The 16,779-nt window shown below is 44.7% G+C and overlaps 1 protein-coding gene across 1 annotated transcript in view; it reads right to left on the minus strand.

The window, feature by feature from the left end:
• Window positions 1-748: 748 nt before the first annotated feature.
• Window positions 749-16,779, minus strand: part of LOC8050782 (multidrug resistance-associated protein 1) — a gene marked incomplete at its 5' end in the record, with an annotated part of 109,083 nt that continues 93,052 nt past the window's right edge. The window contains 2 exon segments of the mRNA XM_040207301.2: window positions 749-919; window positions 5,245-5,439. Of these exon segments, the coding sequence (XP_040063235.2) occupies window positions 808-919; window positions 5,245-5,439 (307 nt within the window).

A 16,779-nucleotide genomic window follows, 5' to 3' on the forward strand; every position in this document is an offset into this window, starting at 1 on the left:
TCACGTGGCTCACAAACCGGTATCCACTCTTGGACGGTTCATGCCAAGACCAAAAGATCGCCCCCCGAAGGAAAAAACACCGGGAATTTGTTTACCGGATACCCTGCTTAAAATGTCCTGTATCATATATTGGCGAAACAAATAACTTATGGAAAGGTTACACCAGCACAGGAACGATGTACGCAAATTCGACCGAGAACGCTATGCTCTTGCGGAGCACTGTGACACCTTTGACCATCCGATAGACTTGTAAACGGAGCGTAGGTCTATAGGACTAACATATAGTACGCTTTCTGGGGCGCGTGTTTGAATGGTGTGTTCAGCGTCCTATCCTACCGATACATAAAAAAAGACCCCGAAGTGGCAACGAATGACGCCACAGAAGCCAGAGTGTCACGCTGTCGGACGTTGCGATCCTCGCGGTCGTGGAAAGGCTGGCGGCAAGCGCGAGCGAACGTGGGTGTCGCCGTCTTCGCCGAGACCAAACTCATTGCTGCCGAAGCTTCCGTGGCCTCTCCCACTGAACTGAAGGGCGACCTGTAGCGGAGCAGGCGTCTGCCGCATCCACCATTGCTGCTGGGATACCACCAGGATCGCGTCCGGCGCCAGTGTGACACTTTTATGACGTCACAAGGCGGAACTCGAGGGTCCAATTTTTGTCTTTTTTTTTTTGGGACGCTGTAGACGCAAGTTGGGAGCGCGTGCGAGGCACTATACTTTAGTAATACTGCCCAAGCTTCGTCGCTACTCGCCACACATTGAGAACCGCGATTCTGTATCGGCGTTTAATTTGCGCGAGCAGGAATTTCACGCCAGTCCCGCGTCTTTTGCCATGGCGAAGAAAAGACCATCCTTCATTTCCAGCAACTCCTTGGGTGAACCTTGCTCGAGCACGTTTCCCGCGGCTAGAACCAGAATTCTGCATTAAAAAGAAAAGAAAAACGTATGTTAGTACGAGTGATTAGACGTTAATTTTATTCTTAGTAGGAACAGAGTCTATTTTGATCACCGTTCCATTGATGCGCGGTTTTTGTTTTTGTGGGATACATATCTTTTTAAAGAAACTTGAAATTGTAAGATTCGGGTAATGATATGGCGTAACAATAACTATATTATTTCGATCACTTTTTTTAATCTTTTTGAATTAGAAAAGAAAGCACACCCTCTATCTCGGGATAACTTTTTTTTTATTCGACACATATAAAAAAAAAGGGATCGACCGTTCCGTGCTTTTAGCTTCCACTGCGTGTTTACGGGATAAACACGCAGTTGTGGCGCTTTCGAAATTTCAAGAATGGGTGGCATAGCAATGAGGCAGACACTCAGCGTTTTTTTTTTTCTTCTTATCAGTAACTCTTTATAATAAAGCTCCAGCGTGACAAAACTATGAAACACTAGTTGTAGTTATACCTGAGATTATTCCATTCCGAGGTTAAAAGTAATTAAATTACAACTATAATTACTTCTAGCAACTTACAAATTGCTGAAATGTAAGCAAAAATGGCAGGAATACAAATACTACTGATTAAAATGACTACCAAAGTAGTCATCTAATATCCACCGAGTCCAATAAACAAGTGACGACTATTACAAAAACATCAGTCTCCTAAAAAATTGTATACATTAATAACATTTGCTTAAAAAACTATAACACTATTTTGCACTTATTTTAAAATGCGTGTTAATGTCAGGGCTGTTGATTATTTATTTTTAATTTCCCATTAATTTGATTTGTTAAACGACACCAGTGATAAATCCTTTTTACGTATACAAAGAATGCAGGTAAGGAAACAGTCTCGTTACTTCTCCACATACTCACCGCTAATATTAAGTCTGTTATTACGACGTGAAAAAAGCTTTTGGATGGTCTCCTAAAAGAAGGTTGCTTCTAGGGTTCCTTCACCAGTTAAACGAAACTGTCAGTCACAGCAGACGTTATTTTCTGACCCCCATTATCAACGACCTCTGTTTATGCTTCCTGTAGCTTCATGCAGTTTGTTTCCTTTAGTTTCCTCCACACGCATTACATGTCTGGCGCGATTGACGGTCTTTATGACATATGGTGTAATGACAGAAGACCCAGGCGGCAAGCTTCTTCAGAGGGAGCATCCAATTTTAGTGGCATAAGGGCAACTAAAGCCATCGTGTGCGAGGGGGTGTACAAACGCAAGTGCAAAGTCATTATAAAAATAGAGAAGCAGCTATTGAATTCGTATCAGTGTGTAGATTAAAATATTTTTCATCGTCTTGTTTCTGAACTTACAAAGTTCACCAGAAGTTGAAACAATTACAGCCCTTGTACGTATAACTTTGAAAAAATGATTGAAGTAAACCTTTAGCCATCAATACGATTATAAACTTCCCGGTTAGTATTATGTTGTTTTCGCTTTTCAGATTCTCATTGAAACAAGAAGTTAGCAACACATCCTCTGATTAAAGTAAAAATGTTAAGCCATTTGGTCAGCCGGAAGGCTGCCGCCTAAGTCATATGCTAGGCGAGTTTGTTTCAACTTTGAACATGATTAGAACATATTAGTGCCGAGGGCACCGTACAAAAAGCTTCCAAGGTGCTTGACTAAATCCGGAGTCCCCGCACATAAAGAACACAATACAATAATATATTAAAACAACAACATTATTGCCCAAGCAAAATGAGTGCACACTTTTTTACTTAAATAATGAATATCAATCTTATCGATGACGAACTTGTCAGGCAATGCGGGCAAGTAATGAACGAGGGATTGAAGTGCATAATCAGTACGGATATGGTGAACAATCCGCAATTCCTGGCGTAGGATACTGTGTATACATTCGAGTTCAGTCAAGTTACAGAAGCTGAGACTAAATGATACACTCTACACTTGAGAATAAATGTAAATATGGGAAACGATAGTCATACACACTGACCCCTTTCCCGATATTGTGTCTAAAAACCAACGGTTCGGCATGAGTGTCCTGAAAACGCTTGCAATGAAACTTTGTACTATTTTTGAGAATCATTGCTTTGTTTATGCAAGTTTTAGCCGTGGGCCCCGAACCAAATGGAAATAGTAAATTTGTGACCTCAACAAAGCGTGATAAATTTTAACTTTACTATTTGTAACCGAACGAGAACGAAAATGACCGGCTATACCAAATATTTTCGCAAGTTTATGAGCTAAATATTCTACACGCTCATCCCATTACATATGTTCCAAAAAAATGTCAGATGGAGTTTGTGCTGGTTTAACATTTCAAACTGGCTGCTATCAATGCTTAAGGTGCAATTTTTAACAATGCACCTATTTAGTCGTTCGATCGAACTATTATCGCACTGCAAGTGTCACATCAATATATATTATTTTATTTTTACCAATATCTTCATCAGCGTCGTAAAAATTTCACGTTTATTTCTAATCATCGCATCTTACACGATCAAATTATAGCTCTTCCCTTTTACCTCCTATTTCGCGTGCATCATCAACATAAAATTTGAGTCCTAATCTCAATGAAAACAAAATTTCAATCATTCTTCCTTCCTCGCATAGCAAAAAAATAAAAACACCTCCCCAGTTATTGCTACTAATATTGACCCGAACCTGTTTCGAAATGCTGATACTAACCGTTTCTACAATGACCCATGATTGTACGATTGTTTTATTTTGCTTTATTATTATTACTGTTCATTTGCTACAGCTTTGCTACCTGTTTTTTGTAATTTATTTATTCAGAGAAGAACCTGCCTCGCCGTGAGGCATTAAAGCAGGGGTCACATACTTTTTTTTAGGGACACAAGTAATAAAAATATCCAATAAATTTTATGAAGACTGTAATATAATATGAAAAACACCACAGAGTGCGTGAGAGCATCTTAACAATATGCCATGAACGCTTCTACCAGCAACCTATTCCACTCTTCAATGGCTGTCGGGAAAAAAGTACAGGGTGTCACAAAAGAAAATTTACACGGTCTTTTCTAACGCAAAAAATAAACTAGGCAACGCCGAACGCTCACTCTCCACCCAAAGGTAGCGCTAGAGATCACAACCAGATGCCAAAGTTTCAGCCCGATCCGATTCCTTAATCAAAAGTTACAACTAATTTTCTGAAAATTGCAATGGGAAAATGGCGGCCGACGGAGTTTTCGAACACATGGGGCTCTATGGCAGCAGAAACCGAAAACGGGCAAAAATGGGCTCCATTTTCCCATTGAAATTTTCAGAAAATCAGGTAACTTTTTATTAACTTATCGGATCGGGCTGAAACTTTGGCATCTGGTTGTGGCCTCTGCGCTACCTTCGGGTGGAGAATGAGCCTTCGGCGATGCCTAGTCTATTTTTGCGGTAAAAAGACCGTGTAAAGTTTCCTTTGTAACACCGGGTATAAGCGAAAGTATATGTGTGGCAGGGGTATGGTCTGATTTTGTGTGGGTGATCCGTTCTTCCTGACACATAAAAAGGTTTCTGTAAAACCTTTTGTTCACATAAAAAGGTTCCTGTAAAAAAGTGTGTATATTGATTAGTAGTTTATTATTGTAGATATCACTAAAACATTCTGCCTAAAAAGGTTCCTTTCTTCACTCAGTTTCTCTCAGTATATGACCTACTTGGTATAATGAAAATTTAGCACTTTAATTTTGTATCCTTTCGGGTTTGTCAAATAAATAAATTTGATGCGGATCCCATATAACTGAAGCGTATTCAATACACGGAAGAACAAATGTAAAGTATAAGCTATCCTTAACTTGATTGGAAGCCTGTCGAAAATTTCTTTGTATAAAATTTAGCATGCGCGTATGGTCTTCAGAGCTATCATTAAATTAATCTTCCATACAAAAACATTTGTCTTGATCACCTTGTCAATATATAGGATAAATATAAAATTAGTAAGTAATTTATAAATAATGCAATCGTCTGTAAACAACATTATACTTGATTGTATATCAGTGATATTATCGTTTAAATAGACCAGGAAGATAAGAGGACCGAGCGGAAAGATTTAGCTGTGGAACCCGGACTCAAATTTGACATACTAGGATTTTTTTCCACAAAGCACGGCACACTGCTTTCGTTCACTTAAATAATCCTTAATCCAAGCCAAAACATTGAAGATACAAAGGAAAGTGTGTATACTTCAATCATGCCCTCGGACCCAGAAGATATATACGAAATAAATAAATAAGCAAATAAATATGCATAGAAAAAAATGAAAGTTGTCGGCTAAAATCACATTTCATCGGAGAGATCCGAAGGGGCTGCCACTTACTTGTCACAGTCCATGACGGTATGTAGCTTGTGTGCGATCGTGATCACGGTTGTGCTTTTGAATTCGGAGTGGATGGTCTCCTTGACAAGCTGGTCCGTGGCCAGATCCACCGACGACGTGGCTTCGTCTAAGACCAGCACTTTGCTCTGTCTCAGCAGGGCTCGCGCGAGACATACCAGCTGCCTCTGTCCGGTGCTGCAAAGTGCGACGCCATGTTATCTTAGCTTTCCTGTCACATTAGAAACTTCAAACGCGTTGTACATTGGCGTTTAACTTAGTGTAGACAATAACCTAATCCCTCGTTAGCAATTTTTCTCGTCATATATACATTGAGATTTTAAGAGAAGCAAGATTTAGCGAGAGCCACGCACCTTATTATTCCTCTGCAGCCGGGGGGGGGGGGGGGGCGACATTATCCGAAAAGAACGGCGAAGAACAAATGGCGAAGCATGAAGCATGAACAAAGTCCTGCGAGCTCCCAAATAAAACCCACCGGAGCATAGGAATGCAGGAAAATGAGGAGTAAGGGATGGGACAAAGTAGTTAATTCCCACAAATTTAGAGCGGTCTTGGAGCGATTTTTTTATGGTATCTTGTTGCGCGTGCAGACCCGCGTTCATATTTACCGCACTAATGGCGCGAGCATGGGGCGCTTTTGGATCGCTCAAGTCACACTGCTCATACTTCATACAAACGACACGGCGATCCCTGCACACATGGTGACAGAATTATCTAGGGATGTGCCTCACGCACTTTCAAAGCACGTTTGCTCAGAGGGGGAACAAAACCCGGGGCAAATGCGGCAGTTTGTGTTTAGCGTCATCTGTCTCCAAGACTAGCAATCGGAGTACGTTCAAACTCCACCGAAACGTGTCGTGACCTCCATACTTTGCGCTTGTAAAGTTTTCTAAGCTGCTGGCAAAAGTGTTCCGGAGAAGAAAAAAGATGCGTTGTGGTTGATGTGTTTACACCACGCCAAAAAGGCGAAAAACTCATCGCGAAATTTCGCTTCTAGACGTGCACCCCTGTTGGCACCGGGTGTTCTACCAAGGTAAGCTTTAATTTCATTGGTATGCTTTATTAGCTCTATTCGGACCGAATTTGGGCGATATGAGGTTTTGTTTGTTTTTCTTTTTTTTTTGTAAAAAACATTATTTACATAGTGGGACACGCGCGAGGCAAAACGCGACAATTTTACATTTTATGACGAGCATGCCAATAACGTACGAGTGTCCTGTTTGTTCCTGAGCCATATTCTTTTTCTCCTGGTGCCTAGGATTGTCCGAGCGCATAAAAACAACAGCAAGGGCATCATAACGCAAAAATAATATAAATAAAGCTTTAAAAGGTGTCAGGCAGCAGCATCACTCCCTTCGCAGTGCTGTGCACACTTCTCGGAGTAGCAAAGAATGCGCTTCAAAGACGAGCCAAACGACTCGGGAATATAAAAATCAGCAGCTCTACAAAAACAAATACAAAACTTGAAAGTATAAAACAGAGAGGACGAGGACGGGAACAGGACATCTTTCATCCTCGTCCTCGTCCTCGTCGGACGTCCTCGTCTTCTCAGTTTTATACTTTCAAGTTTTGTATCTATTAACCAACACGCTCGTTTTCAATTGTAACTACAAAAACAGAAAAACAAGAGAAATGCCTGGGCAACAGAAGCCGTGTTCTTTACGACGTTTTAGGCTTCAGGAACACTTCTTTTGTACCTAACGTAGGACAGAAAAAGGAAACAAGACGGACGGACAGCAGTACTATTCTAACGTGATGTCCCCACAAGGCAAAGCTGACGCGGGCAAAGGCAACAGAGAAATGTGCAACTGAAGGGAAAAAAATATAAGTTTCCGAAAGTTCTGCGGACTGTGCGATTTATACTACTAGAGACTGTCAGTGCCTAGTTTGCAATGAGCATTTAAGCGAAGTAGCCCCTGCATTCAGTATAGATCGAGTGCATGGAATGCAAAGAGTTGGCTCATGAAAAGGGCGTTGGAGCTCACACAGTGTGTTTCAAGTGTTTTTATTGGAAAATTGAACGCGTATCAGGTTTTTATCTGTGTCTCGTTTTGCCACCACGTTGTCTCCTTTTGCCCCACAGGGCGGGGGAAACTGAGACATTGAGTTACTTTCAGATGTTGCAGTTTAGTTTAATGCTTCGAATGCTCCAGTTAAGTAATATTTAATGAGCATAACTTCAAGACATCTAAGATTATCCCCATGCCGAGTGTTTTAAATATTAAACCAAAAATTAAAATCCCAATTAAAATGAAAATGTTTGTCTCATTTGGCCTTACCTTTCCCTATGTATGGTTATAACTCACTCTATAGGCTTTATGCACCATAAGAAACCGAATATTACATTCATACCTGCCCGATTTCTTAATTGAAATTAGTGTCAAAAGATGGACTGCCTCTGAACTACCGCTGACACCAGATGGTGCCTGTACGCGAAGAGGGGCAACGCTCTTCCGATTGATGGGTGAATGGATGGACGAATGGATGGCAGTTACTCCCTCTGAATCGGGCGGTGACTGGCGCTACCTAGCCAAGTAGTGTTTTTAGTTCAACGCCGAATTTCGAATAAGTCAATTTAATCAAATTTAATTCTTCCGTTCGTTCATTTTCGCAACCATAGCTCTAATCTTTTGTTACTAATTTCTACTCCCTTAAAACGGTTTGTTCCATAGTTCTCATCGAATCCCAGAGCCCTGGAGAAGTCAGCCCCTTCGCGGGATGTTCTTGGTGGCGGAGCACCCCATATACCATAATGACGTGCTCTGACCTCCTTTCCAGTTGACGCCATCTGGTGTCAAAGGAGGCCCCAGGAGATTCGAAAAAAACCTGACCCATGCGCTCTACATGTAGGCGCGTGGCAGCCAGAAAAAGTCTCTCCACCTGGTTCAGACACTCTGCCAACTGTTCCAACAGCAGATGGTGGGTCAAAAGAAGATTCTCTCTCGAACACTCTGTTGGAACCACCAGACCAGAACGTATGGAACAATAAACGTCAAAAGTTACGTGATAGTGGAAGATTAAAACAAAAAAAGTATAAAAACAAACCCCATAAAAGACATGTGAGTGCCAAACCAATAAAAATTAAGCTGCTCAACCTGCAAGAAGGAAGCCGACTGAAATGGGAGGAGTTACAAAAAAAAATCAGTAATCGGAAGATATTAGCTATACGGAAACACAGAAGCGCACCTGATAAATGACGAAAGAACCCCACTATCCAAAGTATGAACCTGGATTGGAACAAATAGAACAACAACCCGCGAGAAAGGAGGCAATGTGGGGCTCATGTACAGAAAACGTCCAAAAAAACCGGATAAGGAACAACTGTAAGGAGCATATGTGGGCGTTCTTTGAATTTACAGGAGTGTTTGTCACATAGGACGTGAGATAGAATACATGGCCACCGCAGGCGTAGCAGAATCCTGGAATAAGAGAATATAGAAGTGCATGGAGAAAGATCTAGAAGAACGCAACATGACAATCCCAATTGTACTGATGGGAGACTTTAACTGCCATCTAGCGGAGATAAGCGGTAAAGACGAGAGCTCACAGTCTAAACAAAACTGGTAGAACACAACAATTTAAAAATAGTGAATCTGGAGGAATGCTGTGAGGGACAAATAACATGGAGAATAGACGACCAGCATTCATCAACTACGTTATCGCCACCCAAGACTTGTTCATACACGATGTCACCTTCAAGACATGACAGTATACGAGGAAAAAATGTTCAGCTGCGGAAGTGACCATAATCGGATTAAAATATCTATTGACCATGTCTAGAAAACGTTTCTCCAAAGGTTGAGTAAAGAGAGACTTCACAGGAGAGTAATCTACAGGAGAATTGGGGACGAGGCTAGATTGGTGTGATGGCTTTTAATGTTGAGTTTGCAAGAAGACCCCCGTTAACGTACAGTGAGTTCTACGTGCCTTTCATGCAAATAGCACACACTCACATACAAAAACAAACGAGAGCCAAAAGCGATAAGCAAACATTTTATTATGATAAGGAGGTGAAGGAGAAAATCAAAGTACGACAGGAATGTTCCAGAAAACATCGAACAGGCAAGAATAAAAAGCAACATAACATTTTTCGAACGTAGAGTAACCGCGCAAGGTCATGGTGTGTCATAAATGTGTACATAGGTGACTGGAATGTTTGCAGAAAAGATAGGAAAAAGAAAATATTGTTTTGTTTTTGTTTGTTGTGTTAGTTGGTGACGACCTTGGATTCAAAACTGTATATAGAAGGCTTACTGAATAAACTTATTGGTAGAGTTTGAGACGTAGTCTGACTTCTTTCCCTGCCTCTTCTACATTTGGTTGTTTCAAGGTTTTTTCACGCCCGGTCTCAGGTGTTTTAATATAATTGTATACCAAAAGTAAAGCAAATTTAGGACAACTATAAGCTTCAGAAACAAAAAGCCAAATACCTAGTGGCGACAAAACTTCTGAATATACACACTAACCATTAACTTTTCTTACAAGAAAGTTGCAACAAAATTCGTTGCTTCTGGAGGTATGTAAGATATCTCCGACCTCACAAGGAACTTGAGCACGATGCGGTGGGGAATGGAGTAGACACATGGACCACTGAGAAAGCGATCACCGAGGGAATGATTATCTACTTCCAAGGGCTTCACGCCTGCTCCCACAAAACGCCGAGGACAGAGGAGGAAACTCTCCTGCGAACTTAGAAACAAATTGACCTCAACATTCTTGAACCAATAGCGCCTAGTGAACTTCAGACATATCAATAAACTCGAAGCAGGAAAGGCAATACGTTCTGACGACATCCGCAGCAAGTTCATGAAGAAGCTTAAACCGCTAGCACATGGGCACCTCAGATACCTTTTAAACAACATGCTGGCAAAAAGTGCCACACCTTAAGCCTGGAAACAAGTTAGAATAAAACTAATTCATAAAAAAAGATAAAGGCAAGAAGGCATTTGTATGATACAGACCGTTAACCATCCTGAGTAATGTATACAAACTGTTTACAATAGTTTTGCAAGACAGACTACAGAGACTCTGCATGAAATGCAATACTTTCAGTGAGGCACAGAACGGATTCCGTAGGAACAGACGGGGCAGTGACAATTAATTCACTGTCACAAAACTAATAGGACTCGAAAACCTAGAAAAGTCCCCATTCTATTTGGCCTGTCTTGTCTTGGGAAAGGCCTAGGATACAGAGCCCCATGAGAGGATGTAGACAAAGTTGGAAGCAACGGGACTGGAAACTTAGACAGTATCGCTCCTCAGAGACATGTACATACACCGGGTGCAACGCTAGATAAGTTTAAGAGAACACTCATCGGGACAGGTGAACATGAATGTTGGCCTGCGCCCGGACTGCCCTCCCTCTCCAACACTGTTCAATGATCTCAACCTGTAACTGCAAGCCAAAGGCGAGGGTGTTGCTTTCACAACCTTTACCACCAACAAGCACATGGACAGCACCTATATGCCGGTACTGGCCTTTGCTGACAATATGCTACTGCCATTAGAGTGTAAAACTGATGTTCAGGACTCGCTCGATATCAGCACTCGAATTGGGAATAACGAAGGGTTCCAATTCAGTAAAGAACAGTCTAAGTGGATGGGATATAATTTTCAACAGCATAACCACACATTTAAAGTACAAGAGGTGCAAGTCATAGAGTTATTATAATAAACGCTAGAGGCTCAGCTAGCGCTAGTGTCTACGGGACTTCCGGTTGCAAATTGAAGCAGACAGCATGCAGTCTACTTTTCCAGTCTTCCTGTGTATTCCTGTCGGAAAACGCGTGTGGATTTTGTCTCGTTGCCGGAAAATAACATTAATAATGCCGTGTATTGACGGGGCAACAGACACAGTAGACCGGAGGACCATGGCCCGAGGTTTATTCCATGGAGCGTGGAACTAGAACGAACCTCTCGTGCTATCAAACTGACACGACGATAAAGAAGAAGAGCGAAGGAACTAAAGCGCCGCCACTATAGTCCCAGTAGCGCGCGCTTGGCGGTAACTACACAACACTCCTCCCCCTTTAATTACGTAGCAGCGCCAACGGCAGTATTATACAAAAGTTAGGAGCGAGCTTGGTATCTGTCAGGCAGACGCCGTTCTCTCGATGGGTAGCGTCCTTCAGAAGTAGATCGGCCTGTAGGAGGTACAGGATCCCGTTGCGGGATGGTGTGAGGCTGCTGTGGCCCAGGCTCTTGTACCGTGGTCGGGACACTTGACTCGCCTGGTGAAAAGACCAGGAACCCCTCAGCGTCGTCGGTGTCCGAAGGTACCGGCGTTGCCGTTGGCCGTGTTTGGCTTAAAATTTGATCGAGGTGCCGACGCCAGATGAACTTGCCTCGAGGCGTGGTAACCTGGACTTGGTAAGATACTTGACCAGTCTTCTTAAGGACGGTACTACGTAGACACCTCGGCGAACTCCTGTAATTTCGTACTAGAACATTGTCACCAGGGCAGATTTCTTCCCTGCTTCTCCTCCGTTGCTTACTTTGTATAAATTGCTTGTGGATCACTTTCCCCTCTACCGTAGGCTTGATTACATCCGACCAGGAACGCAATCTTCTGCCCATCAACAAGTTTGCTGGCGTCTCTCCTGTTTTTGAATGTGGAGTATTCCGGTACGCGAGTAAAAAGTGTTGCAATGCTTCTTCCAGAGACTCACCAGCGGATGACTTGCGTAGTGCAGACTTCAGTGTCTGCACAAACCGTTCTGCCAGGCCGTTTGTGCTCGGGTGGTATGGGGCGCTCACGACGTGTCTGACCCCAATGTTCCTCATGAACACCTTGAATTCCTCGGACACCAGCTGCGGCCCGTTGTCTGAAACGATTGTTTCCGGAATTCCGAACCTGCAGAAAAGTTCACGTAGGCACCTCACAGTGCGCTCGGTCGTAGTGCTCTGCATGGTGAACACCTCTGGCCACTTTGAGTGCGCGTCCACCACGACTAGGAACATGGTTCCGCGGAACGGGCCTGCAAAGTCCAGGTGTAGTCGTCTCCACGGTGCTGTCGGCCATGCCCAGGGGTGAAGAGGCGCTTTGCATGGATCATTACGCTGTTCCTGGCATGCTTGGCAGCTTCGTACCTTTCTTTCAAGGTCTGAGTCAATTGATGGCCACCAAACATAGCTGCGAGCCAGCTCCTTACTTCGCACGGTGCCGGGATGGCCTTGATGCAGTTCGTCGAGCACGGGCTCCTGCAGCTGGGACGGAGCAACAACCCCCATGCCGTACATTAGGCACCCTTGATGAACACTAATCTGCAAGCGGCTGTCAAAGAACGGTCTGAGTTGTTGTTCTTGCACGTGCGTCGGCCAACCCATGCTTGTGTATTCAAGCACTTGACAAAGTAACGGGTCGCGCGACGTAGCGCGTGCAATCTCTTTAGAGGACACCGGCATTGACTCTAGGCGCAGTGCATAGAAGGACTCTTCGCCCTCGCAACTATCGTCTTTCCCACTTTCGAGAGGGAACCTTGAGCAAAAATCGGCCTCTGCATTGTCACTGGATCTCTTGTACACCAACGAGTACTCGTACGCTGACAAGGTAACAGCCCAGCGCTGCAAACGTGCTGCCGCCATAAACGGAATGCCTGTCTTTGGGCCCAAAATAGTCTGCAGCGGTTTGTGATCCGTGACGAGAGTGAAAACTCGGCCTTAGATGTATAAGTGGAACTTTTTGATCCCAAAAATAATGGCTATATTGCCTCCTTTTCAAGTTAGCTGTACTTCTTTTCAGCTTCGGTCAGTGTGCGTGATGCATACGCCACAGGACGAGTGCTTCCATCTTCAGTCACATGAGACAGAACAGCGCCTATGCCATACTGGGATGCGTCGCACGCAACTTGCAATGGCTTACTTGGGTCGTAGTGTGCCAGAATCGATGGTGTTGCTAGCGCTGTCTTCATTTCCTCGAACGCTGCTTGACACGCTTTGTCCCAACACCAGCGCTGGTCTTGACGCAGCAGCCTGTAGAGCGGGCTCGCCAGGGTGGATAGTCGTGGAACAAGCTTTCCGTAGTAATTTATCATACCCAGAAATTACTGGAGCTGCTGCTTGCTTGAGGGTGAAGCAACCTTCAGCAGAGCCTCGATCTTCTCTGGCGTCGTGCTGACACCTGCAGCACTGATCACGTGGCACAGATAACGCAGCTCCTTCTGGAAAAACGCGCATTTTTCCTTCTTCACACGAACTCCACGCTCTGACAACCGCTTTAGGACTGCTTCCAAATTGGCCAAATGCTCTTCCGGCGTCCTACCGGTGATGAGGACGTCATCCAAGTAGCAACTGACGCCTTTCAGATCTTTCAGCATTGTGTCCTTGATTCTCTGAAAAAAGGCTGGTGCCGAGGAGACTCCGAACGGTAACCTGTTTACGGCAAACAGTCTTTTGTGTGTATTTAAAGTTAGGTACTTGCTCGACGTTTCAGCCATCACCACCTGGTGATAAGCCCGGTTTAAATCAATCTTCGAAAATTCCTGGCCTCCTGAAAGCGCTGCGAACAAGTCGTCGACTCTCGGGAGCGGATACTCGTCAGTGTCAAGGCAAGGATTCACGGTGGTCTTGTAGTCGCCGCACAACCTTATTCCACCGTCCTTCTTCACTACTGGCACAACCGGCGTCGCATAATCACTCGTTGTGACTGGTGTTATGACGCCCATGTCTTGCATCTTCTTTAGTTCAGCCTCGACAGCAGGCTGTAGGGCAAACGGCACGTTTCTTGCCTTGAGGAATTTCGGTACGTGACCTTCTTTTAGCGTCAGCTCTGCCCTTTCTTCAGCAATAGTTCCCAGGTCTTTATTGAACAGATTTTGGTACTCGTTCAGAAGCGCACTAAGCTTTGTGGGTTGTTCGGAAAGCGCCAAAAAATCTGACCTGGCATTCTGTTGATCCCGAAGATCCGGTTCCAATCCAATCGGATCGCTTGCAGCCACTGCCGGCCGAGCAGAGGTGGTCCCTTTTCTCTTGTGATGTAGAGGGGAAGCTCGGTCCTCTGCTGTCTGTACTGCACGTCGACGTGAGCAACCCCGACGGGCTGAACGATGTCTCCCTTGAACGTGCGCAGCTTGAGCGTCATCGGCATGATCTTTGTTGAAGGAGATATCTGACGAAACTGTTGCAGTGACATGACAGAAACAGTTGCTCCTGTGTCCAGTTCCATTTCCAAGGCAACTTCCTGCACGTTTATTGTTTTATTGGTTCCATACCAGACGTGGTCATTTCCTTCATGCCAAATGGGTCTTGAACAGGAACCAGTTTCTTCATCGCCTTACGTGGCGTCCACTTCGATTTCTTTTCTTTGTCAGCATGACACACTCTTTGGACATGCCCCTTCTTGTTACACTTGAAACAGATATCCGCAATGTGCGGGCATACCCGGCTTCCATGTTTCGCTGAGCCGCAGCGGTAGCAGTCTCGCTGCGTCACGTTCGCCTCCGCGACGGCCTTCACCTTGTTTACGTCCGAAACTCTAGGTTCTGACGCATGTGTTTCAGCGACGTTATTTTTTTCTGCTTTCATGGCTAGCGCTTTTTCGACGGCTCTCTGGAAAGTTAGCTTGTTGTCCTTTGTGAACAACACACGCTGAATGTCCTCTCTGCGTAAACCGCAGACGAAACGGTCCCTCAAGGACTGGTCAAGTGCGGCTTCGAAGTCGCAGGTTTGCGCCAATTTGCGAAATTCTGCAACGAAGGCTGCTACAGATTCGTTCTCGAGCTGCATTCTTCTGTGAAACTTTGCGCGCTCGCTGATTACCGATGGCTTCGGTGCCAGGTGATCCCCCAAAAGCTTCTTTAGCTCATCAAACGTTTTTCTTGCTGGCAACTCCGGTGCGGTCAACGACTTCAAAAGACTCTACGTTTTCGGGCCTATGAGACTCAAAAATGCGTGTACCTTGTCGTCCTTGGCGATCCGGTTGACCAGAAGAAACGACGTGAGTCGTTCCTCATACGACGGCCAGTCGCTCGTCGATTCGTCGAAGGGCTCGATGTGTCCCAATCGGCAGAAGACTTGCGGCACTTGACCCGTCGCTGCCGGATCTCCCGTTGCCATGTAGGCTTCCGCATAGCAGTTCAGCGAAGCCTCCTCGTCGCCAAGTTGTCGTGTCTTGACGGGGCAACAGACACAGTAGACCGGAGGACCATGGCCCGTCAATTCCAGCGCTGAAATGCGCTGGAATTGACGTAACGTTAGGCACATCGTTGCACTTTGAGGTCTAACTTTATCGACCGGTACGCGCAGCTGTTTGACGTGAGGGGGCACTCGAGTATGCGCTAGCCTTACATTAGGCCTAACGTTATGCCTCACGTTAGGCCTAACTTTAGGCCTAATGTTACGCTTTGAGGTCTAACGTCGTTAACAGGTATCCGCATGCAGCTAGGGCGATAATGATGATCAGAGGATGCGTGATATCAGAACGCGCCGCGCCGAGCTTCGCACTCCCGTCGAAGCCTCACCCAGCGGCTCAACAGTCACGGGTGAGCCAGGGCGGTCTGCGCGCGCACCGCCGCACTTCCTGGCGGCGTTCCGGCCGCTTCTGCTCGTCTCGGCGCCGAGAAACATGGCGGCGCCTTAGCATCTATATCGTCGGCGGCAGCATGCTCGGCAGTGGTGAAACGTGGACGTCCATCGTTGTCAAAACTCCGAATACACAACGGGCGGAACGAGCAGCCGCGCAACACGCTAGGAGACAGAACGAAGTCATTCGAAAGCGTGACGCGAAAGCGGATCGCGAATAAAATCATTTCAAGTGGTACGAAGCATCTATATCGACGGCGGCCGCAACCTCGGCAGTAGCGAAACATGGCTCTCCACGCCAGTAAACCGCAGACGAGCTAAAGGAGCGTACATTAGTCCTTTCGCATTCTTAACAAATAAAATGCTTAGGTGTCCTCGGATTTTTTTTTTTTTTTTTTGCGATTACCGCTTTATAGAAAGAAAAACTATGGCAAGTTTATTCAGTTCTTAACAATAGGAAGTAATCTAAGTAGAATTTAGCGAAAGCAGAAAAATCGTTTTATGACCCCTTTAAAAGATGTTACCACGGTTCGAAGTGAAACTTTACTGGTCGGGAAACTTCGGCGGTTTCCGTATTTAGCTATTGAAAGTGTTCCTAGTTCGTTTCCTAGTTCGTTGTTCGGCATTTTTATCGGCAAATGTTGCAATCTCATCGGCTATAAAGTGATAAGAATGAGCTCGGGACCCATCACAACCCGCCTTTCTAGAGCTATCCGCGTCTATACCACAGTGTGTCCACATAAAAGGCAATAATTTATGTAAAAATAAAAATAACCTGTTCGCAATTTTTTGTCAGGTCGATAGTTTTTTGAAGCAGATGTACCGTCCTCAAATATTCTTAATCATATGACCCTTAGGTGTCAACTATAGGTGGTGTTCCTAATCCTCCATCTTCTCGTTGGGTCTGTAGGGTTTTGGGAGAGAGAATAGACGCCCACAGCGATTTTGTCTGCACTATCTTCCCCAAACCAAGGGCCATTCGTTAGGTACTCGGAGCTA

Source organism: Ixodes scapularis, unplaced genomic scaffold (assembly GCF_016920785.2).
Source record: "Ixodes scapularis isolate PalLabHiFi unplaced genomic scaffold, ASM1692078v2 PGA_scaffold13__105_contigs__length_92229423, whole genome shotgun sequence".
NCBI lineage: Eukaryota > Metazoa > Arthropoda > Arachnida > Ixodida > Ixodidae > Ixodes > Ixodes scapularis.